Here is a 24,114-nt window from a genome sequence, read left to right as displayed (position 1 = left end):
CCAATAGGAAGAGGCAGGCTTACTAAATTAAAGGGAAATGAGAGCTTCGGCGGACCCGAGTCCGGAGTCCTTAGCGGCGTACGAGACGTGGTACCTTTAAGGTGGAATGAAGCAGCCGTTTTTTAAAGGAGAAGTGGCCGAGTCGGCCGAGTATTGCCCAGCGGCTCGGGCGGGGGTGCCTGCCTGTGCCTTTAAAGCCTGAGGGGCGGGAGGCGGAGCGGAGGCGGAGGGCGGAGGGAGTCGGCGCAAGATGGCGGCGGGAGGGGCCCAGGCTGTGGCTCTGGCCGCCGAGTGAGGGGTGGGGGGGGCCCGGGGGCGCGCGGCCCGGTAAGCGGGGACGCGCGGGGTTGGGGGGCGCCTTCCGGGTGGGAGAGGAGGTCGAAGTACCGCTTGGGGCGGAGCAGAGGGGGGCGGGGTCCTATGTGGGCGGGGGTACTCAGGGGCGGAGCCAAAAGGCCACGGGGCGGGTCTTGAGCTGGGCGATTAGGGATAACTGGGGGCAAGGGGCGTGGCTAGCCAGGGGCATGGCCTAAAGGGAAATGGTTTTCGATGCCAGAACCGACCTGTCCCCCCCCACCCAAGAAAAGTGTACAAAACCCCAGTAAGGTAAATTTTATTAAGTTGGGCTCTCAGGCAAATGGGAATTTCTGAGGGGAGGCACCCCAGTCCCCAGGAGTACCTTATTTGTCTAACCTCCAAAGAAAGCACTGGATTTGGAGTTAGGACTCCTGCGTTTGTGGGTGCTGCCACTTAATGGTGTGACCTTGGATAATCTCTTAATCTTTCTGAGCCTCAGTTTCCTTATCTGTCAAATGGGGTTGAGAGGAGTGCCTACCTTATAGTGTCCTTGTAGGGGGTTACCCAGATAATAAATGTGAATGTGTTTTTAAACTGTAAAGGGCTGTGTCATTATGAGATGTTATCATTCGTCTCTCTTTTTCTTTCCAGAGACCCCCCCGGCCGCCCTCCTCCTTCCCTTGTTCCTGTGGCTGGGGGGGTACCCCTTCCCTCCACACCATGGAGCCATCTCCTCTGTCTCCCAGCGGGGCAGCACTCCCCCTGCCTCTATCACTGGCCCCGCCACCACTGCCCCTGCCTGCAGCGGCGGTGGTACATGTGTCCTTCCCAGAGGTGACCAGTGCCCTCCTGGAGTCTCTCAATCAGCAGCGGCTGCAGGGCCAGCTCTGTGATGTGTCCATCCGGGTGCAGGGACGGGAGTTCCGGGCTCATCGTGCTGTCCTGGCTGCTTCTTCCCCTTACTTCCACGACCAGGTCCTACTCAAGGGCATGACTTCCATCTCGCTGCCCAGCGTCATGGACCCAGGAGCCTTTGAGACTGTCTTGGCTTCAGCTTACACTGGCCGCCTCAGCATGGCTGCTGCTGACATTGTTAACTTCCTCACAGTGGGGTCTGTGCTCCAAATGTGGCACATCGTGGATAAGTGCACTGAACTCCTCCGAGAGGGCCGGGCCTCAGCCAGCGCCACCACCGTCACCACTGCTGCAGCCACGTCGGTCACTGTCCCTGGTGCTGGGGTCCCTTCAGGGAGTGGGGGCACGGTGGCCCCTGCCACTGTGAGCTCCGTGCGCTCCCATGCCTCCAGCCGGGCCAGTGAGAATCAATCCCCCAGCAGCAGCAACTACTTCAGCCCCCGGGAGTCCACTGATTTCTCATCTTCCTCCCAGGAGGCCTTTGCAGCTTCTGCAGTGGGCAGTGGGGAGCGCCGCACGGGCGGCCCTGTATTCCCTGCCCCTGTGGTTGGCAGTGGGGGTGCTACCTCTGGCAAGCTGCTGCTGGAGGCAGATGAGCTGTGTGATGACGGTGGGGATGGGAGGGGTGCGGTGGTCCCTGGGGCTGGGCTCCGCCGGCCCACCTATACACCCCCTAGCATTGTGCCACAGAAACACTGGGTATATGTGAAGCGGGGTGGAAACTGCCCAGCATCGGCACCCCTGGCTCCTCAAGACCCAGACCTGGAAGAGGAGGAGGAGGAGGAAGACTTGGTGTTGACCTGTGAGGATGACGAAGATGAAGAGCTGGGGGGTGGCTCCGGGGTTCCAGCACGGGGAGGACCCGAGGCTACCCTTAGCATAAGTGATGTCCGGACCCTGTCTGAGCCTCCGGACAAGGGAGAGGAGCAGGTTAATTTCTGTGAGTCCTCCAATGACTTTGGTCCCTATGAAGGTGGGGGTCCTGGGGCAGGGCTTGATGATTCAGGGGGACCAACCCCTTCATCCTATGCTCCAGCCCACCCTCCAAGGCCCCTGCTCCCACTGGACATGCAGGGCAACCAGATCCTAATCTTCCCATCCTCTTCATCCTCCTCCTCCTCCTCACAGCCACCAGGGAACCAAGCTGAACACGGGGCGGTGACCCTGGGGGGCACACCGGCAGGGGCCCTGGGCGGGCCAGGTGGTACTGGCGGGACCCCTGGAGGGACAGGCAGTGGGGATGGAAATAAGATCTTTCTGTGCCACTGCGGGAAAGCCTTCTCCCACAAGAGCATGCGAGATCGTCATGTGAACATGCACCTCAACCTGCGGCCCTTTGACTGCCCCGTGTGCAACAAAAAGTTCAAGATGAAGCATCACCTGACGGAGCACATGAAGACGCACACGGGTCTCAAGCCCTACGAGTGCAGTGTCTGCGCCAAGAAGTTCATGTGGCGAGACAGCTTCATGCGCCACCGGGGACACTGTGAGCGCAGGCACCACTTAGGCGGCGGGGGCGGGGGTGGACCGGGCCCCGGGGGCGGGCCCAGCGGACCGGCCTTGCAGCCCAAGAGAGAGTCCCCCTGCGGCGGCGGGGGCAGCGGCGATGAGGCCAGTGGGGCCACGCCCCCGTCCAGCCGATGCGTCTGGTCCCCGCTCAGTGTCCACAAGGTGGAAATGGGCTTCAGTGGGGGCGGCGGAGCAAACTGAAGGGGCGGCCCACCGGGGTAGCTTTCCGGGAAGAGAGATTAGGGGTCACGAATCTGGGGCACTGTGGACCCTACGTGATCTCCCAACACACTGTCTTCCTGTCTCTATGGACTTGTGTATATATATCCTGGAAGGGGAACCGCGTCGCATCATGGGCTACCCTATTCCACTCCTCAGCCCCTCCTCCCCAAAGTATCCCTGTAACTCAGCCCTTCCTTCCCTGCAGATGGGTGCACAGAAGCCCCAGCTCCCGAGTAGGGCGCATGTGGGGTGGGGGTGGGGGTGGGGTGAGGGGGCTTGTTGAGCATCCAGGAGTCACTGGGTCAAGGGTCAGGTGGTTGTAGTCTGTACCTGAAGTCTGTGTTTGTGTAGTTGTAGGGACCAGGCCTTAGAGCCCCACCCTTGTCCTAGAATATAGCCTGCCCCCCAAAAGAATGTGCCCTTTACTTCTACCCTAATCTCTCCTCCCCCACTTTGGGGGTCCCCAACTCAATTCTCACTGGGGAGAGCGGGGGATGGAGACAAGGAGGGACTAAGTCGTAGGAGTACAGGTTTTTATTTTAAATCTTATTTTTTCTAAACAGTGATTAAAATATTTATTGGTCATTTCATTTGGCTTCCCGACAACCCCGATGTGTCTGCTTGGGACCGGGCACAGGTGGGGAAAGGTGGAGTAATGGTTCTCAGGGAAGTGGATTCGGGGTTGGGGGGGACAAGCGGGAGCGCCTCGGGTGTGGGAAGACTCCCGGACTCTGCAGCGCTGGGTGATCCAGGAGGCCTGGGCGGGGCTGAGGTCCCCAGACCGGAACTCCCCAACTGGAGAGGATGTTCCGGAACCCCTGCCCGGCGCAAGGGAAGGGGGAAGGCGGGGAGAGAACCTGCCTCCCACGAACTTTCCCTTAGCCTGAGAGGGGATTTCCTCCGCCCCACCTGCTGGCCTTTGGAGGAAAGTGAAAGTGAAAGGAGGAAGAGGCTGCTTCGGAGCTGAGAAATCCGAACGCCATGAAGCGCCTGTTCCTGCTCCTCGCTGTGGCTTTGGGTGAGCGACCCCCGTGACTCCTGGCACAGGGAACGGTGGGAGGTGAGCCCCGCCACGTCCGGGGATGGGGGAGGTCGGGTCACCTGAAGTTGGGGCCGTGCCTTCACCCGCGCGCCTCTCCCCAGGCTTGGCGACCGCTGTCTCGGCCAGACCCGCGGTGATTGAGTGCTGGTTCGTGGAGGATGCGGGCGGGGGCAAGTTGGCCAAGAAACCCGCTGCCCTGCTGCTGCGCCAGGGCGCGGAGAGCCCACCTCTTCGACCGGACCTCGCGCCAGAGCGCTACCTCAAAATTCACGGTGAGTCATCCCGGACTCGCTTCCAACTCTGTTGCCTCCTCCGAACACCCCCCCCCCCCCCAGCCCTTTGGGTCTCAGTGACCTCGGGCCTCAGCTTCCCCCAGCTGTAAAGTGAAACGATCCGCCCTGTCAGTCTCTCACGACCGGCTAGTCTGCACCTTTGTAAGTCCCTGGACTCTGCCCTCCCCTCTTCTTTCCTGGCGGAGACTTTACGCCTGCAGCTCTTCTCTCTGCGTTCACAGACCCCGCGGGCGCCCTTCAGGCCGCCTTCAGGCAGTATCCCCGGGACGCCCCCGCGCCACGCTGCGAGATGAGCCTCTACGTCCCGCTCCCAGCCTCGGCCAAATGGCTCAGCGGCTTGACCCCGGAGCAGAGTTGCCCGCGGGCCCTGGACGGGACTTGGCTCATGGTCAGCATGTCTAGCCCGTTCCTCAGCCTCTCCAGCCTCCTTCGACCACAGTCGGAGCCTCAGCCGGAGCCTGCTCTCATCACCATGGCAACAGGTAGCTACAGAAGGGAATGGGAGATTACTGGGTAGATTGTAAGAGTCCAGATCAGCCGTTAATTCGCTCTGCGGACTTGAGCGAGTCACTTCCCCAGTCGGGTCTCCGTTTCTTTATTTGTAAATCAAGGCAGTTCAGTTAAAGTTAAAATGTCTTTACCGCTTCATCTAGTCTCAACCTAATCTAAAATAAAATGCGGTTTGGGGCGGGGTTTTGGAGAGAGGGGGGGGGGGGTTCCGGACACCTGACCTCAAGAATGGAGAAAGAAATGGCAACCCACTCCAGTATTCTTGCCTAGAGAATCCTGTGAACAGAGGAGCCTGGTGGGCTGCCGTCTATGGGGTCGCAGAGAGTCGGACACGACTGAAGCGACTTAGCAGCAGCAGCAGACCTTAAGCAACTGGCTAGGCGAGGGGCTTGGGAGGGTCTCAGAAGCAGGAACTTTTGCTCCTTTCCTCTGAGATCTTGCTAGGCGCTCCCACCTTTGCTGTTCACCCTGTTTAAAAAAAAAAAAAACTGCCTTCACGCCCCACCCGTTCCCACATCCGGCGCTGCAACAATCAGCAAAGCACAGGCTCTTGCGCTTAAGCGCGTTAATCTCCCTTGACAGCCTCCTCTTATGGCTCGTGATGATGCGTTGACTCTGTGGTCACTGAATGGTGGGCTTGAGTGCATGGAAGGGACGCGGCGGGGGATCTGGTGGTTCCGGCTGCAAGGACGGACCACTTGCCGCATTGTGTAACCCGGTTCGAGGCCCAGGGGTTGGGCAGTTTTCGGGTCTTGGTCTTGGGAGTGGGTGGATAAAGCAAAAGTGGGGAAGATGCAACCTGGATTTGGGTTTCTTGGAGCTCTTCTCTGGAGGGTGATGGGAACAGAGTCCTTGGCAATTCTTAAACATTGTGTGATTTTATGGAAAGCATACAGCCTGACCTTCCAGTCAACCCCTACTGAGCCCTACACCCTGCCTTCCCCAGTACCTTCTCCCTGACGTTCGAGAATCACCCGTGGGACTCAGCACCCACTACACAATCCTCACCTCTGCTTCCACCTCCATTCTTTGTCCCCAGACATTGCCCAGGGCAGGGACAGAGGCAAACTGTTCCTTGTGGGGACGGCAGTTGTCTCTAGTGGACAGAAATATTTCCAAGGCTGTTGGTTTCACGAGGTAGGGTAAGAATGTCCCTTTTTCTCTGAATCTGCTTTTCTAGCTGTAAAATGTGGATGGTATTTCCCATCTGCCTTCCTGTTGTTGTGACAATCAAGGGAGACACTTTGTTAATTTATTCACTGACTTAATAAATGTTTATTATCACCAAGAATAAATTAGGGCCCTGTAGTTCTCAGTTCGGTCTACAAATAAGAATCCTTAAAAATTTCACTCCAGGTAAATTAAATCAGAATCTCTGGGGTGGCCTTGAACACTTTTAAGGGTCACAGAGGTGATTAGATGTAGAGTCTACTCTCAGAAACGTTCTCATCAGATTTGCCATGGGATAGTTTTAGAGTAGAAAGTGACTTGAGCCCTAAAAGAAGTGTGGATAGGGAGCCAAGGGCATGGCCAGGTGAGAACGTTATTGCAGCTCACCCACCACTGGGGGTGAAAACTAGTTGCTGTGCTCAGTCTTCCTTTTCAAACATTCTTGCTTGATTAGGGATTTAAGAAAATGAAAGGTTTTTTTTTTTTAATGTAAAATTAAAAATAGACTCTTTCCAGGGTCACAGATCAATAGTTTTGCTAGTATGGATTTATTTATACTTTATTTCTTACCAAGTAAGTTGTTAAATACTCTAAAATGTTTGTTGACAAATATACTTTCTTAATATACTTTGTGTGTATAGTATTTCTCATCATTCTTTTAAAATTATTATAGAAAGTTTCAGTGATACACTAGGAGAGGAAAATAAACCCGCCATACACTGTATACCTACTTGTACAGTTATTACATTTACCGAATTTTTTAATGGGAATAACATCTTATCTATTAGTTTTGGCTGTGCTGGGTCTTCGTTGCTGGGCGTGGGCTTTCTTCAGCTGCAGTGTGAGGGCTTCTCATTGTGGCCATTTCTCTTGTCGCGGAGCACAGGCTCTGCAGTGCAGACTCAATAGTAGTTATGGCGCATGGCTTTAGTTACTCCAGGGCATGTGGGATTTTCCTGGACCAGGGATTGAACCTGTGCATTGTAAAGAGGATTCTTAACCACTGGATCCCCAGAGAAGCCCTACCAAATTGTTATACCTATCTTCCTCCAATTTTCTATTCTTTTTTGGAAGTGTTTTTAAGTATGTCTCATCATATTATTTTACTCATAAGTACTTCAGTAAACATCTCTATTACCTAAGGACTTTAACATCCCCCCTACACACAATAGCATTATACCTAACAAAACAAATAATAATTCCTTAATATGATTTAATTTCTGGCCCATACTAAATTTTTCCCAATTGTCTCAGTGATGCTATTTTACAATTGATTTGTTTGAATCAGGATCAAAAAGATGTCTATATTTTCTCTTTGGTTGTTGAATCTGCTTGGGCTACCATCACAAAATATCGTCGACTGGGGGGCTTAAACAATAGGAATTTATTTTCTCACAGTTCTGGAGGCTAGAAGTTCAAGATCAGTGTGCTAACATGGCTGATGTCTGCTGAGAACTCTCCCCTTGTGCTCACAGACAGCTGCCTTCTGGCTGTGTCCTCACAGGGAGGGAAGAGGGAGAGAGCTTTGCTATTTCTTCCTCTTCTTATAAGGGCACCAGCTCCATCAGATTAGGGCTTACCTATGACCTCATTGACTTGTATCACCTCGTCCAACTCCCTGTCTCCAGTCACATTGCAGGTTAGGGCTTCAACGTATGAATTGGGGGTTGGGGAAGGCAGAGCCGCAAACATCCAGTCCATAGCAGTTTTATCTCTTGAGTCTGTCTTATTGTAATTGCCCTATCCCTTTAAATGCTATTGGCTTGTCATTTGTTCTGTAGATGTTCCCTTATTCTATATTTGACCAATTGTTTGCTCATCCTGTCATTTTCTGTGTTCCTTTTCCCTCCATGTTTCCTATACATTGATAGAGCTAGAGGTTTGATTAGATTTGGGTTTAATTTTTTTCAGTAATACCCTATAATAGTTGTTATCATTCACTTTTAACAGAAAAGCATAGACCTATATAATACAAACTGTGAAACGGTAGAAATTTCCTTACCAACAGGTTCTGGCCCTGTTATGTTTACATGTGTATTTTTACAGAGTCCAGGTTGTGGAATGTAGGTCTAAAATTGCTTCAATTACCCATATTAAAGAGCACTCTTAGCTTAAGATTTGCTTATTAATTCTACAGATTGATTCATACAATTCAAAAGTGTGTTTCTGGATTTAAATAAACTAAATGAAATTGCTTACTTTTTTTACTCTCTTGAACAAAAATAGTCCTGTGAGGTTCAGAGAAGTTTAACTTTGTGGGCCTTAGAAGCTAGGATTAAAAGTTACATAAAAGTAGGGAATTCCCTGGTGGTCTAGTGGTTAGAACTCTGCTACGCTTTCACTGCCAAGGGCTCTGGTTCCATCTCTGGTTGTAGAACTAAGATTCTGCAAGCCAAATGGCACAACCAAAAAACAAAAATAATCACAAGAGGGAAAAAAAATTACTTCCACTTGGAAGACCCAGACATTTCTGGCAGTTGAACAAAGCTAAGAAAAGCCCAATGACAACAGATTTTCTACTGGTCATAGAAAGGGCTTCTCCGTGGCTGGTTCTTCGGGTGCAAGAGAAGTCCGGAAAGGCTAGATTACCCAGTTCCTTGAAAGCTGGGGTTTATAAGTGATAGTGAATCATCAGAAGTTTTGTGTGTATGTGTAGGTATGTGGGTGCCATTTTTCCAAAAGCCTGTTATTTTACATGATTCCTACAAAAGGTAGGCAAGGATCAGTCATTGGACTAATGGGAAAATAGAGATAAAGTCATTTTTCCAAGATACCCTGCAAATCCTTCACCATGATGATGACAGTAATGAAAGTAGTAACAGCTAAGCATTTTCTATACACCAGCTCCTGTTCTAAGCACTTTATAGGCATAATCTTATTTATTCCTCTGAACAACCGTAAGAACTAAGTACTGATGTTATACCCATGTCACAGATGAAGAAATATGAGACAGAGCAGTTAGGTAACTTGTCCAGGGACACACAACTTGTAAGAAGCAAGGCTAGGGATTGAACCTGGGCCCTCTAGCGCCAGCCTCTGCTTTTAGTTGCTAGGTTCCTAGGAAACTGGGATTTTTAAACAGGCACGTGCCTGGGTCAGACTTGCAGCCATGTTATTTGGTTATAGTGTGAGGATGAAATGAAGGAGAGCGAGATCTGAGAGGAGGCTGCTGTAACTGCCCAAATGTAGCAGAAGCAGCACTTGCTGCTGCTGCTAAGTCGCTTCAGTCGTGTCTGACTCTGTGTGACCCCACAGACGGCAGCCCACCAGGCTCCCCCGTCCCTGGGATTCTCTAGGCAAAAACACTGGAGTGGGTTGCCATTGCCTTCTCCGGATGAGCACTTGAGTCGGAAACAAATGTAACATCTATCTGGGAGACAGAATTAGGGCCTGGTGGGGATGGCACATAGCGTGTTATGTTTGGCAATCTGTCTTTCTTATCAGACTGCACAGTTGGAGGGCAGGGGGCTGCCTGTCCTGTTCACCACTCTCATCAACTTTGAACATCCTAGGTGCTCAATCAATATTAGTCAAATGAATGAATTAGAAGGAATCTTAGGGATTGCAAATGTTTTCCTTTAGTGCCTAGGGGCTGGTGGTGATCATTTAAGGCAGGGAAGACCGGCACTGGAGCTGGGCCAGGGGATGTTCTAGAGATGCTGTTCAGCTGGGACATGTTATGTTTGTCTGGCAGATGACTGGCTGTAATCACAGCAAACACTTTTGTAGATGTACTGTGTTCCAGGCACTATTCTAAGCAGCTTTAATATATAGGTGTCTTTGTTGTCCAGATCAGTAGCAGATATGAATTGACTGAACCTTCACTGCTCCAACTCCTTGGGATGAGTGCTAGCATCATCATCATCCTTATGTAGGAGAACGGGACACTGAAGAGTAAACTAACGGCCCAAGGCTATATAACAGCTGCTGAGTTGGGACTGATCAGGGCAATCAGGCTCCAGGCATTTAACCAGCCTATACTTGCCTAAGCAGAGCCCAGAGGTCTGTGTTCAGCTTTAGTCTAGAGCCAGAACCTTCCAGGGTCAGTAAATACTCTGTGTAGCATCAGGGGATTGACAGTCATGAGTCATCACTGTCTTCACCAGCAAACCAAGAAAGGCCTGGCTCTTCAAGTGTGGGTGTGGAGACTGGTGGGCTGGTTCAGGCTGTGTCAAAAGGACCCTCAGATCCCTCTGTCCCCAGGGCTGGTGCAGAATGGGCTGTGTGTTCCGAGCAGCCTTTAAAGGCCGCCCTTATTCACCTCAAGACCCCTCTGCTCACTCTGAGTTACAGTGGGTCCCACAGTCCCAGGACAAAGGGGGTTTGCAGGGAGGGCTGGGAGATGGTGAGTGTCCAAGGAAGTGTCCTTGGAGGGGTGGGTAAGAGTTAACTCCTCCCCATAACCCAATTCTCTATTTTTTCTCTTTCTCTTCCCCTCCCGACCCTTCTCTCCCCACCGTCCCCAGCTGTCCTAACTGTCTTCACTCACACCCCTACCCCTCGCATCCCAATGGGACAAGATGCCTTGCTGGACTTGAGCTTTGCCTACGTGCCCCTCACCCCCAAGGCTCCTTCTCTGGCCCCAGGTCCCCCTCCCTTTGGGCTGGAGTGGCGACGCCAGCACCTGGGTAAGGGGCACCTGCTGCTAGCTGTGACTCCTGGACTGAATGGGCAGGTGCCAGCTGCCCGAGAGGGGGCAGTGGCATTTGCTGCTTGGGATGACGATGAGCCCTGGGGGCCATGGACCGGAAATGGGACCTTCTGGCTGCCTGCAGTTCGGCCCTCCCAGGAGGGTACCTATCTGGCTACTGTTCACCTGCCATACCTGCAAGGGCAGATCACCCTGGAGCTTGCTGTACTGAGTGAGTGAGGATATGGCGATTCTTATGGGTATACGATGGTCACTAGGATTGTAGGGACTCCATGATGGGAGGACAGTGGAGAAAAGGGTGCTGGGTGAATACGGGGAGATATACTGGGGTCCCTGGGAGTCAGAGGGGCAATGGGTAAAGGATTCCTAGGGATCTAAAGGGCTTTGGGATGGAGGTTCCCAAATCTGAAGAAGGGGTCCTTGAGGCTGGGGACACGGCATGAAGATTCCTGCGAAACACCAATGGGGAGATGGTGGGCTCCCCAACCTGGGAGGAAACCCCTAAACCCTCTCAGTATGGGGAGCCAGAGGGCACACAGAGGGCCTCTGAGGCAGGGCTGTGTAGATCAATTCCCCATGCTCCTTTCTTCCTCTCTCCCCAGAACCCCCCAAGGTGGCCCTGACACCAGCGCCTCTTGTATGGGCTGCTCCTGGGGAGGCACCCCCAGAGCTGCTCTGCCTCGTGTCCCACTTCTACCCCTCCCATGGGCTGGAGGTGGAATGGGAGCTTCGGGGTGGCCCAGAGGGTCGCCTTCAGAAGGCTGAGGGCCAGAGGTGGCTCTCGGCCCTGAGACATCACTCAGATGGCTCTTTGAGCCTCTCCGCACACCTGCAGCTGCCCCCGGTCACCAGTGAGCAGCATGGGGCCCGCTATGCCTGCCGAGTCCACCACCCCAGCCTGTCCGCCCTGGGGCGCAGCGCTGAGGTCACCCTGCAGGTGGCTGGTAAGAGTCTGGAGGACGGAGAAATGGGGTGGCGCTGGGGGGTGTGCCTGGGAATTTCAGACTCACTCTCTTGCCCCTTCTGCCTGCCAGGTCTCTCTGGGCCCTCTCTGGAGGACGGCATTGGTCTCTTCCTGTCTGCCTTTCTCCTCCTTGGGCTCCTCAAGGCACTGGGCTGGGCCGGTGAGTGTGAGCCCCACCCAAACTGGGACCCTTGAGAGGCAAGACATTATCTGCCTCCTCCCAAAGAAGTCTGACACTCATCCCTTTGCCCTACTGCTCCCCCATCCCATCTCTTCTCAATCTCTCTCCACAGCTGCCTACCTGACCACACAGAATTCAATGGAAAAGGTAACAACACTCCACTTTCCTTTATTTTTCCCTTCTCATTTTATCACCTTTCCCCAACTCCTCACCCAAGAGGGCGGCTGCTGGCCTGGTGGGCAGAATCCAGCCTTGGAATTCACACAGACCTGCATTAAATCCCGCCACCTCAAACAGGCTACACCTGTTTCCTTGGGTGTAAGGGGGGGAAAATGACTTAGGCAGTGATATCCTATAGAAATATAACACAAGGCACATATGTAAATTTAAATGCATAGTCTAGGGACTGCATTAAAAAGGTAAAATATATCTAATATATCCAAAATGTTGGCATGGCAACATGTCATCAGTATAAGAAATTATAGTGTTTTCTCCATTCTGAGTCTTCAAAAACAGTGGTTTATTTTAAACCTCAGTATGGACTAGCCACATTTCAAATGCTCAACAGACACGAGTGAATGGTGGCTACTGTACCGGTCAGCAGAGCCTCAGAGGGCTGTTGGAAGGATTTAAGGAGATATGGCATCTCCTTTGAAAGATGCAGGAGCAGAAGCACTTGGTGCTGCATCTGCCAGGCTTAAAATACACAGAAAGCGTTAGCCTCTTTCTGCTGCCACCTCTGTGCCCTTGACGTTCACTGTCTCTGGACTGACCATGAGCATTTAACCCTGCTTTCTAATACCCTGAATCCCTCACCTTTTTATTTCTCTTCCAGAAAACAGAGTGAAACCAACTCAGCACCATCCTGGGGAAGCCACCATCCTCTCCGGTCTAAGCTACTGTAATAACTCCCCAAATTGTATGCCCTCTGTTCCTGCTCCCTCCAGTCTCTCTCCACTGAGCCACTGGAATGCTTCCTGAAAAGACACAAGGCATTCACCTCCTTAGGACTCTAGAGCAGCGGTTCTCAAAATTTTTGGTCTCAGGATCTCTTAAAAATTATTAAGGACTCTATAAAGCTTTCACTTATGTAGATTATAAGCCACAGATATTTACTGTACTGTTCTCAAAACTGAGAACAATTTAATACACAGGAAGACACAAGCACACGTTCCATTAGCTGTGGGGACGATGTCAGTACATGTCATGTAGCTTCAGGAAAACGCCAGTGTAGGTTCTTTAGTGACCGAGAGTGAAAAGGCAAGTAACAGTTTAGGATTGCTATGAAAATAGTCTAAACCTCACGTAGCCCTTGAAATAGTCTCAGGGACATCTGGGACAGGAACCGGTGCTCTAGAGGCCAAATCCATTCTTTCCGGCCCTGACTCTCTGCATCCCTGCCCTCCAGCCACTGCTCCGCTTAGCGCTCTCCCGCCCTCCTCCCGATGCTCATTACACCTAAAGCTGATCCTTTTCTCCATGGCCTCCCACTCCCTCTGGGTCCCAGAGCGTTGTTGTCTCTGCCTGGGCTACGGACCAGGTCAGCCTCGCCCCCTCAGACCGCCGCGTGTCCCTCTGGTGCGGTTCACCACGGTTGTATTTAAGTGATTGTGCGAGTCGTTGTTAAAAGCCTGCCTCCCTGCCCGGACTGTTGGCTCCTCGAAGGCTGGGACGACCCTGTCCTTTCCCTGCGGTGTCTCCCGCGCCTGCACAGGGCCCGCTGGAGGGCGCTCAATTTAAGAAGTTGGCCTTTTTTTCGTCCGAAAGATTAAAAAAAATGTGTTGAATCAAATAAACTACTGGAAGAAGGAAGCAGCGGCTCGGCTGAGGGGGGTCCCCTTCGAGGGCCAGGTCGGTCGGCCCGACGGACGCAGGGTGCGGGTCTAATCGTGTGGCAATAAACTCGTTGCAGTGTTTTTCAAAAGGAACCTCTCAGTTCTACCTCAGGGACCCTCTTTCCAGGCGCTGTGACACTTCCACTCCCCCATGGTTCCTTCCCACGGCCTGCCTCTAACGCCTTGGCGGCACCCGACGCCCCTTTGGAAGGGACTGAAGCCGGGCGCCACCCACGGCCGACAGCGTGCCCTCATGCCGCGGGCACTCGCGGGGGACCAGGGCAGCGGAGGGGCCGGCCTCGGCGCCGGAAACAACCCCCGGCGCCCTCTCTGGGACCGGAAGTGGCGGCTTCCTGCCCCGCCCACTCCCGAGCAAGAGAGGAGCCCCGGGCTCCCCCGAAAACCCGGAGCGGATTTTGGCCCGCCAAACGCGTGGGTTGGGGCGAAGTGGAGCCCCGGTGGCCCGGAGAAACTGGGCCCGTTCCCCCTGACACGCTCCCCGCGGGACTTTTAGCCTCGCGGTGTGCGAGGAGCGGGATGTTAGATTCGGCTCTCGCCCTTCCCCGGGGGCTGGAAACGGGAATCCCTGTCCCCACTCAGCGCAAAGCAACGTGGGCTCCAGGCTCCCCGAGCACAGTCGGGCTGGAGACCCGGGCTCCTGGGTCCCAGCCCCCAAGCGTCCGGCGCTCCTCTAAGTCCGCGGCCGTGGCTCCTGTCCTCACTTCCTTCCCTTTTGGCTCCTGCTCTCGGGGCGGGCGGACGTCGGGGGGGAGCGGAAAGGGCGGGAGGGCCCGGGAGTCTGGCGGGGCGGGGGGTTGGGGGGGGCGTACAAGGGGGTGCGGAAAAGCTGGGGACGGGCTCGGTCCGGGGACGTGATCCGGGGCCGGAGACCGACGGGAACGGCAACTCGGGAGCCGCGCTGCCCCCACCCGTCCTGAGCAGGTCAGAGCCGGAGCCCCCCGTAACCCCGCCCGAGCCCGTGCTCCTGACCCCCGGTCCACACAACGCCAGGCCCTGTGTGCCCCTGCAGCGTTGCCCCCCGCCCCACCTCCCCGCGGGGCTTCCCGGCGACTACCTGGAGCCCACCTTCTGGGGCCCTGCTCACCCCTGACCCCCGCCTCCCCGCTCCTGTCTCTCCTCAGGCGCCCCCATGGCCCGACCCCGCTGACTCCTTCAGCCGGCCATGCTCCCGCGGCCCCTGCGGCTGCTGTGGGACACGAGCCCCCCTGGGGGAGTCGTGCTGAGCAGCTTCCGGAGTCGAGACCCCGAAGAGGGTGGGGGCCCCAGTGGCCGGGGCGGGGGCGGGGGGCAGGAGGAGGAAGACGACGACGACGACGACGAGGTGAGGCGCGGGCGGCATGTGTCCCGGAGACTCTCCCCGCTGCGAGTCTGTGTCCCTGCGTCTCTTCCTGCCTCAGCCCTTGCTGCGCCTCTCGCCGGAGTCGGCCCGTGTCCCCCAGCGGGGAGCCCCGAGGTTCTGTGCGGCACAGACACTCAGGAGCCTGCCCCGTTCGCGCACGGCGCGTGTGGCTGGCTGGCCTGCGGGTCCCTAGCCCTCTCCGCCCTTGCCCGAGTGGCCCGTCCCTCCGGGCGTGGAGTCTAGGTCCCTGTCTCCCTCCGGGTGTCTGTTTGGCGGGGAGGGGTTTGTTTCCACAGTAACCCGCTCCTCCGACTTCGGGATTGGGGAGGGAACCCTTCTATTTCGTGACCCCTCCCCGCTCCGCTCCGCCGCCTGGGGCTGGGCGGAGGTGGGGAGCCGAGGCTCTCGGACCGTTGAGGGCGGTCCCGGGCCGAGTGGCTGGTGGTCACCTGCTTCTCTCCGGGGCTAGTGGCAGGAGTAGGATTCGGGCCTTAAGAAGGGCCGAAAGTTGGATTTGGGGCCCCGAGGTTTTGGACACTCTTATCCAGAGTCTGGGTGAGGACTGACTGGGTGACTAGCAGGGCTGGTTTTTCGGGATCGGTTGGGGGAGCGGCCGGGGTCACATGACTCTGTGAGTCTAAACCACCGCCCCCCCCCAACACACACACACACACACACACACACACACACACACACACACACACACACACACACACACACACACACACACACACACACACACACACACACACACACACACACACACACACACACACACACACACACACACACACACACACACACACACACACACACACACACCATCCCCACTTCCCCTTCTCCTTCCTGTATTGGGATCGGCGCCGCCGCCCTGAGGGGGGTCTCCAGAGCTGAGGAGGGACCCGGAGAAAGGGGGCTAAGGGGACTTACTCTTTGGGCTTGGCTAGTTCCTGCGGGGGAGGGCGGAGCATGCGGTTGTGCCTGTGACTGAGGTTTCAGCTTCTCTAGATCGCTGCCTCAGGCTTTCTGCCTCTCTTGCTTCCCCCTCCTCCTACCTTTGCACCTGGATTCTTGGCTGTTCAAGGGTTCAGCTCTGGGGGGAAGGGGCTGCAGCGGTCACCAGGCTCAGGGTTCCTGCATTCCATCCAACTCCCCACTGCAACCCCTTAGACTCCACCGGGCCCTGAGGCGGCTTGGGGGGGGCTGTCTGGGCCCCAGTGGGGAAGACCTGGGGTCACCAGCCCCCCCAACCCCTCGTACTCGCTGGTACTGTCCCCCTCCGCAACAGGTGAGGGGCACAGAGGGAGGAGCAGGGCTTGGGGGTGAGGCTTGGGCAGTGGGGTGGGGTGTGGAACCATCTGACCTCCCCTTCTTGCTCCTCCAGGCCCCTGTGTCTGTCTGGGAGGAGGAGGAGGATGGTGCTACCTTTACAGTCACAAGTCGCCAGTATCAGCCTCTTGATTCCTTGGTGAGATTATAACTTTGATGTCTCACCTCTGACCTACCACCTCCCAGTTCCCCTGCCTCCCACTGACTTTCTGGCCAGAATACTAGGTTGGAGGTTTGGAGACTGGACTCAGCTGTGTGACTTAGTTCGAGTCATTTGCTCTCTCTGAATCCTAATACAATGAGGCTGAATCATCTCCTAGGTCTGGGATTTCTCCCAGAGATCTAGCGAGGGAGAGTTGAAAAAAGGGTCAGTGGCTGGTGCTCTGTCTCCCCCAGGCCCCAAGGCCTCCTCTGCGTTCCTCCCGGAAACTCCGAGCTGGCACCCTGGAGGCCCTGGTCAGACACCTGCTGGACGCCCGTACATCAGGGGCTGACATGACCTTCACAGCAGCCTTCTTGGCCACTCACCGGGCCTTCACCTCCACGCCTGCCCTGCTAGGGCTTATGGTTGACAGGTCAGGCTACTAAAGGACCAAGGGTCATTGACATGTCTTGACTTTGTAAAGCCAGACATCCCACCCAAATAGTCAAAACCGCTAGGGTTTTGGAAAACATGGACACATAGAATCTCTTCCCTTCCCCAGGCTGGAAGCTCTTGAATCTCATCCTGCTGATGAGCTAGAGAGGACAAAAGGGTAAGTGACCCCTGAGTCTGACTTCACAGTTTTCTCCGGCCAAGCAGCAGCCTGACACCTAATCCCCGGTGAATTCCCCTTTTCCCAGGGTAGCCATCTCTGTACTGTCAACCTGGCTGGCCTCTCACCCTGAGGATTTTGGCTCTGAGGTCAAGGGTCAGCTTGACCGGCTTGAGAGCTTCTTTCTTCGGACAGGGTATGCAGCAGGGGAGGGTATTGTGGAGGGCGGCGCTGACCTCATCCGCAACCTCCGGTCCCGGGTGGACCCCCAGACCCCCGAACTTCCTAAGCCCTTGGCCCTCCCCGGCGATCCCCCTGCTGACCCCACGGATGTCCTGGTGTACCTCGCTGACCACTTGGCCGAACAGCTGACCCTGCTAGATGCGGTGAGACCCTGACCTCTGACCCCATGACCCCTGCCCCCTTACTAACCTGTCCCTAACTCCACATCCTTACCTGGCTTCCAGTCCTTCCTGGTCCAGCTCCCAGCCTCCTCTGTCCACCCAGTTTTGACCTTTCCCCATTTCCCCTTGATTGTTGCCCTTCAAACCCTATGCCCCTCTGGTTCCTTGGCCACATGAGATCCTCACACCCCTGACATTGGAAGGCTGACCTCACTTGACTATGAACTTTAACCTCTTACCTCTGCCCTGCAGGAGCTGTTTCTCAATCTGGTCCCCTCTCAGTGCCTGGGGGGCCTGTGGGGTCACAGAGACCGGCCAGGACATTCTCACCTCTGCCCATCTGTCCGGGCGACTGTCACACAGTTCAACAAGGTGGCAGGGGCAGTGGTCAGCTCTGTCCTGGGGGCTACCTCAACTGGAGAAGGGCTTGGAGATGTGACCGTACGGCCACTTCGTCCTCCCCAGAGGGCCCGGCTCTTGGAGAAGTGGATCCGCGTGGCAGAGGTACGAGAGAGACTTGGCCCTGTTGGGGATCAAGGTGTGGAAAGAGGTCCGTCCGAAAGCTGTGATCTCTGTCTGTGACCCTACAGGAGTGCCGTCTGCTCCGAAATTTCTCTTCAGTGTATGCTGTGGTATCAGCCCTGCAATCCAGCCCCATCCACAGGCTTCGGGCAGCCTGGGGGGAAGCAACCAGGTGGGGAGGACAGGGCCCTGGAGGGGAGTCAGGGCTCGGAGTCGGGAGCTGAGCTAGGCCCCTCCTCAAGGCCGCTGCCCCCCACCCCCCAGGGACAGCCTCAGAGTCTTCTCCAGCCTCTGCCAGATTTTCTCTGAGGAGGATAACTATTCCCAGAGCCGGGAGCTCCTCCTGCAGGTGAGGCCCCATTCCCTGGCATTCCTGCCATCTCCCCCCACCCCCATCCCCCATGTCACCTTGTTCTGTCACCGTCAGGAGGTGAAGCTGCAGCCCTCTCTGGAGCCAAATTCCAAGAAGTCCCCGAGGTCTGCCTCCCGGGGTGGGGTGAGTGACCACTGGGGGTGGAAGCGCTAGGGTTGGGAAGGGGGCACAGCAGGGGGAGGAGAATTAAACTTGTTCTGGGGCAATGGGTTAGGAAAGTGCAGAGGGAGGGGGATCCCTGGGATTAGTGGCAGGGGTGACTGACCCTCTGACTTCTGACCTCAGGGTGTGGTCCCATACCTTGGCACCTTCTTAAAAGACCTCGTAATGTTGGACGCAGCCTCTAAGGATGAGCTGGAGGTCAGTAGTGTGTGTGTGTGTGTGTGTGTGTGTGTGTGTGTGTGTGTGTGTGTGTGTGTGTGTATTATGGTGATGGAATGAAGAGACCTCAGGGTCTGACAGGCCACCTCTTTCCAGTGCAAGGCAGAAGCAGTAAGGGCCAGGACTCTGTTATTTTGGCAAATGTGCTTAACCTTCTTGTGCCTCAGTGAGCTGTAAGTGGGAGACTAGTGACAGCATCTACATCAAGCCTTTCTTATGAGGGTTGGATGAATTAATGTTGGCGAGTGCTCAGAGCACGCCTGAGGTGCAAGCATACGTACACAACGTTTGATAAATAAACCAAAGCTGGGATCTTGGGCAAGTTCCTTTTCTGATCTCTAGTTTTCTTCTCTGTAAATTGGCCACAGTTTCTACCTGTGATGTTCAATGTAAAGGGCAAGGTAGTGGGCTGAGGGTGTGATGGGTAAGAGGGGGAGGAGCGGGGGGCCAGAGGAGTCACAGAGGCCAGTGTGGGGAGAGGGGATATGCTCTCTGTGGCAGGGTTGGGACCCTCACCCCACCCCCTTCCCCTTGCAGAATGGATACATCAATTTTGACAAGCGGAGGAAGGTGAGGAGAGTGCTTGGCCATATGCCAGCCATCTGTAGCCCCATCCCAGGAAAGGGAGAGGAGGGCGAAGTCAGAGCTCCCTGGATTGGGCCTCCTGCAGTCTGTGGGCTCCTTCCTAGGAGTTTGCTGTCCTTTCTGAGCTGCGGCGGCTCCAGAACCAATGTCGTGGCTATGACCTCCGACCTGACCCTGATATCCAGCGGTGGCTACAGGGGCTCCGGCCACTGACAGAGGCGCAGAGGTGACTGGCTGGGTGCGGTTGGGACTCCAGGGCACAGGCTGAATGTGGGGGTCAGTGTGTCATGTCCTGACTTCTGCCCATTGCCCCCTCCCCAGCCATCGCGTGTCGTGTGAGGTGGAGACGCCTGGGAGCGGTGACCCACCTGCCCCGCGGGTGCTTCGGCCAACACTGGTCATCTCGCAGTGGACAGAGTGAGGGAGTCAGTGGTTGGAGGGCAGTCTCTTGGGGACTTGTCCTTCTTCTTCTGATCCTCCCAATCTCCTGCCATTCCAGGGTGCTGGGTTCTGTTGGGGGTCCCACCCCCCTCGTCTCCTGGGATCGGCCCAGTGTGGGAGCAGAGGAGGTGCCTGGAACCCCCGCCCCACTGCTGACCCGGCTGGCCCAGGTGAGCTCCACTCCTGAGCCTCTGGTCTCTACACAGACCCTGACTTTGTGAATCTTTCTCCCTTGGCTTTCCTGCCTTCATGCCAGTTCTGTCTTGTTGGTCCCCAGCACATGAAGTGGCCGTCTGTCTCATCTCTGGACTCCGCCCTGGAAAGCACCCCAGCCCTGCAGAGTCCAGCTGACCCCAGCCACCTCTCTCCCCCAGCTTCCTCCCCTCGGCCTTCTCGAGGTCACCGCCGCTCAGCCTCCTGTGGTTCCCCGCTCAGTGGGGGTGCAGAAGGGGCCTCCAAGGGGCCTGGATGTGGGGGAGGGGCGCCTGGGCCAGGGACCTCTGATTGCCGAATCATCCGAGTCCAGATGGAGCTGGGGGAAGACGGCAGTGTCTATAAGAGCATCTTGGTGAGAGCTGTGGGTCAGGAGGTTGGGAGTGGAGATGATGTCTTAGGTGTCAACAGCCAAAGGGGAGGATGATTTTAGTTTTAATTGACCTTTGGTTTTAGCAGCCATGTTTTATTTTCAAAGTTACTTTGTATTAGCTGCTGCACTTTGAACTTTGGGTGTCCTCTGAGATTCTCAGAACCAACAGTGGTTTCCCCGGAGGGAACAGCCCGGCAACCATGTGGGCTGGCCCGCGGGGTACAGGGGGCCACCATGTTGGGTTTCCCTGGTAACTCAAAAGTTTGGACAAGGGCAGCCTTCTCTGTGAAGGCCATGGCAACCCACTCCAGTATTCTTGCCTGGAGAATCCCATGGACAGAGGAGCCTAACAGGGTACAGTCCACGGGGTCGCAAAGAGTTGGACACGACTTGGCAACTGAGCAGCAGCCGCAGCTTTCTCTGGGTGGGCTCACTGGCTAGGGTTGGAATGATGCAAGGCCAAGGTCATCATTGCAATTAACTGCTCTTTTGGTCTGCTGTCCTGCCAGGTGACAAGTCAGGACAAGGCTCCAAGTGTCATCAGTCGTGTCCTTAAGAAAAATAATCGTGATTCTGCGGTAGCTTCGGAGTACGAGCTAGTGCAGCTGCTCCCAGGGGAGCGAGGTCAGGGGCTGGGAGGGAAGGCAGACTCGGGAGGAGAGTGGCGCCCGCTGGTGGGAATGCTGCCACACCCAGGGGTTGTGCGGGAATGACTGTGCTTGACACCTTTTTCTGAACCTTCAGAGCTGACCATCCCCGCCTCAGCTAACGTCTTCTACGCTATGGACGGAGCCTCACACGATTTCCTCCTGCGGCAGCGGCGGCGGCGGCCCTCCAGTGCTACAGTGGGCCTCACCAGTGGCCCTTCTGCCTCGGGAACTCCCCCAAGCGAGGGAGGAGGGGGTTCCTTTCCCAGGATCAAGGCCACAGGGAGAAAGATTGCCCGGGCACTCTTCTGAGGAGGAAGCCTTGTTGGTTCATAGAATTCATGGTGGCCATTCCAAACGTGGGGAGCCATCCTGAGTGGTGGCAGTTGCCACATAGGGAAAACATCCAGAAGGGTGGCCAGCCACCCTGGGGCAGTGAAGCACCACTGGTTTACCAGACAGCCAAGACTCAGCCCTGTGAAACTGGTAATCTTGGTGCCTAAGCTGGATACCTGCGTATAGCTTCTCACGTGCCATGAATGCAGCACACAGCTAGTGCTGGGGAAAAGATCTGTTTTTGATTCCTGGCCACATCCTAGCATGCCAAGGGCCAAGGAAAGGCCTGGAAGGAGGAGGAGAGGAAAAGCCTAGAGGCTCTGAGTCCCAGGGGAAGGGAATGGCAAGAGAAAGTTTCTCGCAGGAGCCTCCTCTTCCTACTCTGGAGGTTCCTGTCGCTGTGACAACACTAATAAACCAGACACTACCTGACTGACTCCTGTCCTGTCTGTGCACTAGCTGCTGGGGGTGCGGAGCTGGCTGAAGGCAGACCCCATGGGAAAGGGGCCCAACCGAATCTATCCGTGAAAGCTGGATGCAGGGGCTTGGTGGGAACAGTTTCCTCAGAATGGTTTATTCCTCTCCAGCAACCTCTCCACCCCGGTCCTTTTATTGGCTCTTACATTTTTCTCCTCAGTTGTTACACACCCAAGTCAAGTATCCAATTAAAGCGATCAGTGTGAAAAACACCCTTGGCTCTGAATTCCTAAGACAATTTTAGGACAAAAAAATGGAAGAACCCGTTCATGGACAATGTACAAACTTGGGAGGTCTTAGAATGTGCTGGGATCTGAAATCAATTTAAGCTACATTTAAACAAAGTCTAGGAAGAAAAGAGACTAAAAAGAACTAAGATGCCAGGGCTATTTTGAAGATGACAAGAAATCATCAAAAGAGGATTACCATGTTCCATTCTGGGGTTGCAGGTTAGAGAATTGTGAGTTTTTCAATTTAACTTTTCCCCAAATTGTCTCACTGTCAATGCCCTTTTCTTGGTTGCTTCCAATCAAGAGAAGAGAGAGTTAAGGCTTGCATATACAGGCAAGAATTAGGTTTGAGACATTTCAGATTTTAGTCTCAAGAAAGAAGGGTTACTCTGCCACACAGAAATTCCAGTGCAAGAATTTGGATCTGAGAGAGTAATGCAGGCAATGTAGGGGTGAGGGGGAAGGGACCAGAGGAAAGGATGGAGACAATACAACAGAAGTGGCTGGTCAGAACACGCCAGGTATTTTCACATTTTATTAGCTACAGTATAGACCCTAGAGCTGCCTCATTCCTTCCCCTCCCCCACCCCCCAGGACAGGGTCAGGCTTTCCCAGGAGCTCCTGCCTTTGCCGCCTGCGCCCGCTGAAACTCCTGCTGCAGCTGAGCAAGGGTCTCCCTCTGTTGTTCTGACTGCTGCTCTAGGTCTCGGAGCTGGGATTCATATCGCTTACTGAGGAAAGGCAAAAAAGCAAATAAGGAGAAGTTAGTGAGACTTACTCTTGAGGGTGCTGAAGACAAGGAGATTGGTCAGAAACTTGAGCTCTAAGGGGAGTATGAAGAAAAGGGATGGAGTTGAAGGACCTGCTCAAATGGGGGCTACTCTGGAGAATGACTCTACAAAGGTTTCTCAACACCTTTATCCCAACGGATCAGGTACATCACAGTGGGGTGGAAGGAAGACTCACATCTCAGCTGTGATGTAGTCCAGCCTTTTCCCCACTGTGGCCCGAGCTTCCCCAAGCTCCTGTTTGACCAACACGGGCCCCAGAAGTTTAAACACCACGTTGGATCCATCCAGCAAGGCCAGTTCCTGATGGAGGAGTGGGAAAAACATGATCAGAATCACTTCCAGGACAGGTCCCTCCTCGCCCCACAAATCTCAGTCTCTCACCTCCTTCACGATATTATTTTCTGTTAGTTGTGCCTCTAGTTTCTGCCTCCCTGACATGGATTTACTCAAGTCTGGCGGATGAAAAGGTTTGTTTAGAGACATCTCATGTGCCACACGATCACCACAATCCTGGTGAGAATGTACAGCTGAGGAAGCAGCCAAGGATGGGCAGGCGGGACAGGGAATGGGAAGAATACAGAGAAGGGGAAGGAGCCGCAGGCTGGGGCCGGGGGTGGGACAGAATGCATTATTCGGGTGTAGACTTGGGTTGTGAGGGAATTGCCGCGAGGTCACCCCTACCCTGCTCCCTTACCCTTCTGCAGCTGTTGATATTTCTCCACTTCTCCCTGCAGCTTCTTCTGGATTAGCTCAGCCATGGCGGGGACGAAAGCCTGCGGGTAGCAGGAGAGGGGCGCTGGGTCTCGCTCTGGAAGGTACCCGGGCTCCCCTTTCTGGCCTGCGGAGGTGACAGCCCTCTTGAGAGGCAGCCCCTCGGGGCACCCACTGCAGTCTCTCCTCGTCCGGGATATCGACTCACCCCCGGCCTCAGGGAGTGGCAGAACCCCGAACTCCTCAACCGAACCGCTCCCCGACTCACGCTCTCACTTCAGTATTGATGAACCCGGAAGTAAATAGAGAATGCTGGGGAAAGACGGCACCGGAAGCTGTCATCTGACGCACGCCGGGAAATGTAGTTCTAACATGGTCAATGTGTGGTGTTCTGCTAAAAAGACCAGACGCGGAAGGATTTAAGGCAAGATGGAGAAACCGAGATGGGAAAAGAAACTGCACGGTTGCTTGGGTCTTGACCTCGGAGTGCCCGTCTTTCATCACTTGGGCATAAGTTGCCTCACTGGGGTCCTTGGTCCCGCCCCTCAGTGGGGAGCGCGCCCTCATTAAAGATGGCGCCTGGGAGGCTTCGACCTG

The 24,114-nt window shown here is 55.0% G+C and overlaps 4 protein-coding genes across 8 annotated transcripts; 3 read left to right on the top strand and 1 right to left on the bottom strand.

The window, feature by feature from the left end:
- Positions 1–229: 229 nt before the first annotated feature.
- ZBTB22 (zinc finger and BTB domain containing 22) lies at positions 230–3,533 on the top strand. Of its 2 annotated transcripts, none has more exons than XM_027525153.1 (2): positions 230–327; positions 949–3,533. In XM_027525153.1, exon 2 carries the CDS (start codon positions 1,018–1,020, stop codon positions 2,920–2,922), a length of 1,905 nt encoding a protein of 634 aa, XP_027380954.1. In that variant the 5' UTR covers positions 230–327; positions 949–1,017; the 3' UTR covers positions 2,923–3,533. The 2 variants fall into 2 exon arrangements, with proteins under 2 accessions (XP_027380954.1, XP_027380953.1); XM_027525152.1 differs by lacking the exon at positions 230–327 and adding an exon at positions 476–606.
- Positions 3,534–3,548: 15 nt separating this feature from the next.
- Positions 3,549–13,566, top strand: TAPBP (TAP binding protein). The gene is made up of 8 exons (XM_027525166.1): positions 3,549–3,961; positions 4,087–4,257; positions 4,500–4,760; positions 10,425–10,820; positions 11,212–11,553; positions 11,644–11,733; positions 11,867–11,901; positions 12,590–13,566. Exons 1-8 carry the CDS (start codon positions 3,925–3,927, stop codon positions 12,599–12,601), a joined length of 1,344 nt encoding a protein of 447 aa, XP_027380967.1. The 5' UTR covers positions 3,549–3,924; the 3' UTR covers positions 12,602–13,566.
- A 381-nt stretch (positions 13,567–13,947) lies between these two features.
- On the top strand, positions 13,948–21,744 carry RGL2 (ral guanine nucleotide dissociation stimulator like 2). 3 transcript variants are annotated; one of them, XM_027525142.1, is made up of 18 exons: positions 13,948–14,531; positions 14,732–14,931; positions 16,334–16,417; positions 16,675–16,853; positions 16,983–17,033; positions 17,122–17,419; positions 17,690–17,941; positions 18,028–18,131; positions 18,224–18,308; positions 18,387–18,455; positions 18,618–18,692; positions 19,251–19,283; positions 19,403–19,524; positions 19,620–19,715; positions 19,798–19,909; positions 20,017–20,307; positions 20,835–20,949; positions 21,070–21,744. In XM_027525142.1, the coding sequence occupies exons 2-18, from the start codon at positions 14,773–14,775 to the stop codon at positions 21,282–21,284; spliced, it is 2,340 nt and encodes a 779-aa protein (XP_027380943.1). In that variant the 5' UTR covers positions 13,948–14,531; positions 14,732–14,772; the 3' UTR covers positions 21,285–21,744. The 3 variants fall into 3 exon arrangements, with proteins under 3 accessions (XP_027380943.1, XP_027380944.1, XP_027380945.1); XM_027525143.1 differs by lacking the exon at positions 16,675–16,853; XM_027525144.1 differs by lacking the exons at positions 13,948–14,531; positions 14,732–14,931; positions 16,675–16,853 and adding an exon at positions 15,074–15,504.
- Positions 21,745–22,515: 771 nt separating this feature from the next.
- PFDN6 (prefoldin subunit 6) lies at positions 22,516–23,835 on the bottom strand. 2 transcript variants are annotated; one of them, XM_027525179.1, is made up of 5 exons: positions 23,726–23,835; positions 23,501–23,579; positions 23,188–23,258; positions 22,982–23,106; positions 22,516–22,746 (listed from the first exon to the last, which is right to left on the bottom strand). In XM_027525179.1, the coding sequence occupies exons 2-5, from the start codon at positions 23,562–23,564 to the stop codon at positions 22,617–22,619; spliced, it is 390 nt and encodes a 129-aa protein (XP_027380980.1). In that variant the 5' UTR covers positions 23,565–23,579; positions 23,726–23,835; the 3' UTR covers positions 22,516–22,616. The 2 variants fall into 2 exon arrangements, with proteins under 2 accessions (XP_027380980.1, XP_027380981.1); XM_027525180.1 differs by having other exon boundaries at positions 23,501–23,644; positions 23,726–23,831.
- Positions 23,836–24,114: the final 279 nt, after the last annotated feature.

This window comes from Bos indicus x Bos taurus, chromosome 23, assembly GCF_003369695.1.
Source record: "Bos indicus x Bos taurus breed Angus x Brahman F1 hybrid chromosome 23, Bos_hybrid_MaternalHap_v2.0, whole genome shotgun sequence".
NCBI lineage: Eukaryota > Metazoa > Chordata > Mammalia > Artiodactyla > Bovidae > Bos > Bos indicus x Bos taurus.
This window is presented reverse-complemented; position numbering and strand designations above follow the sequence as displayed.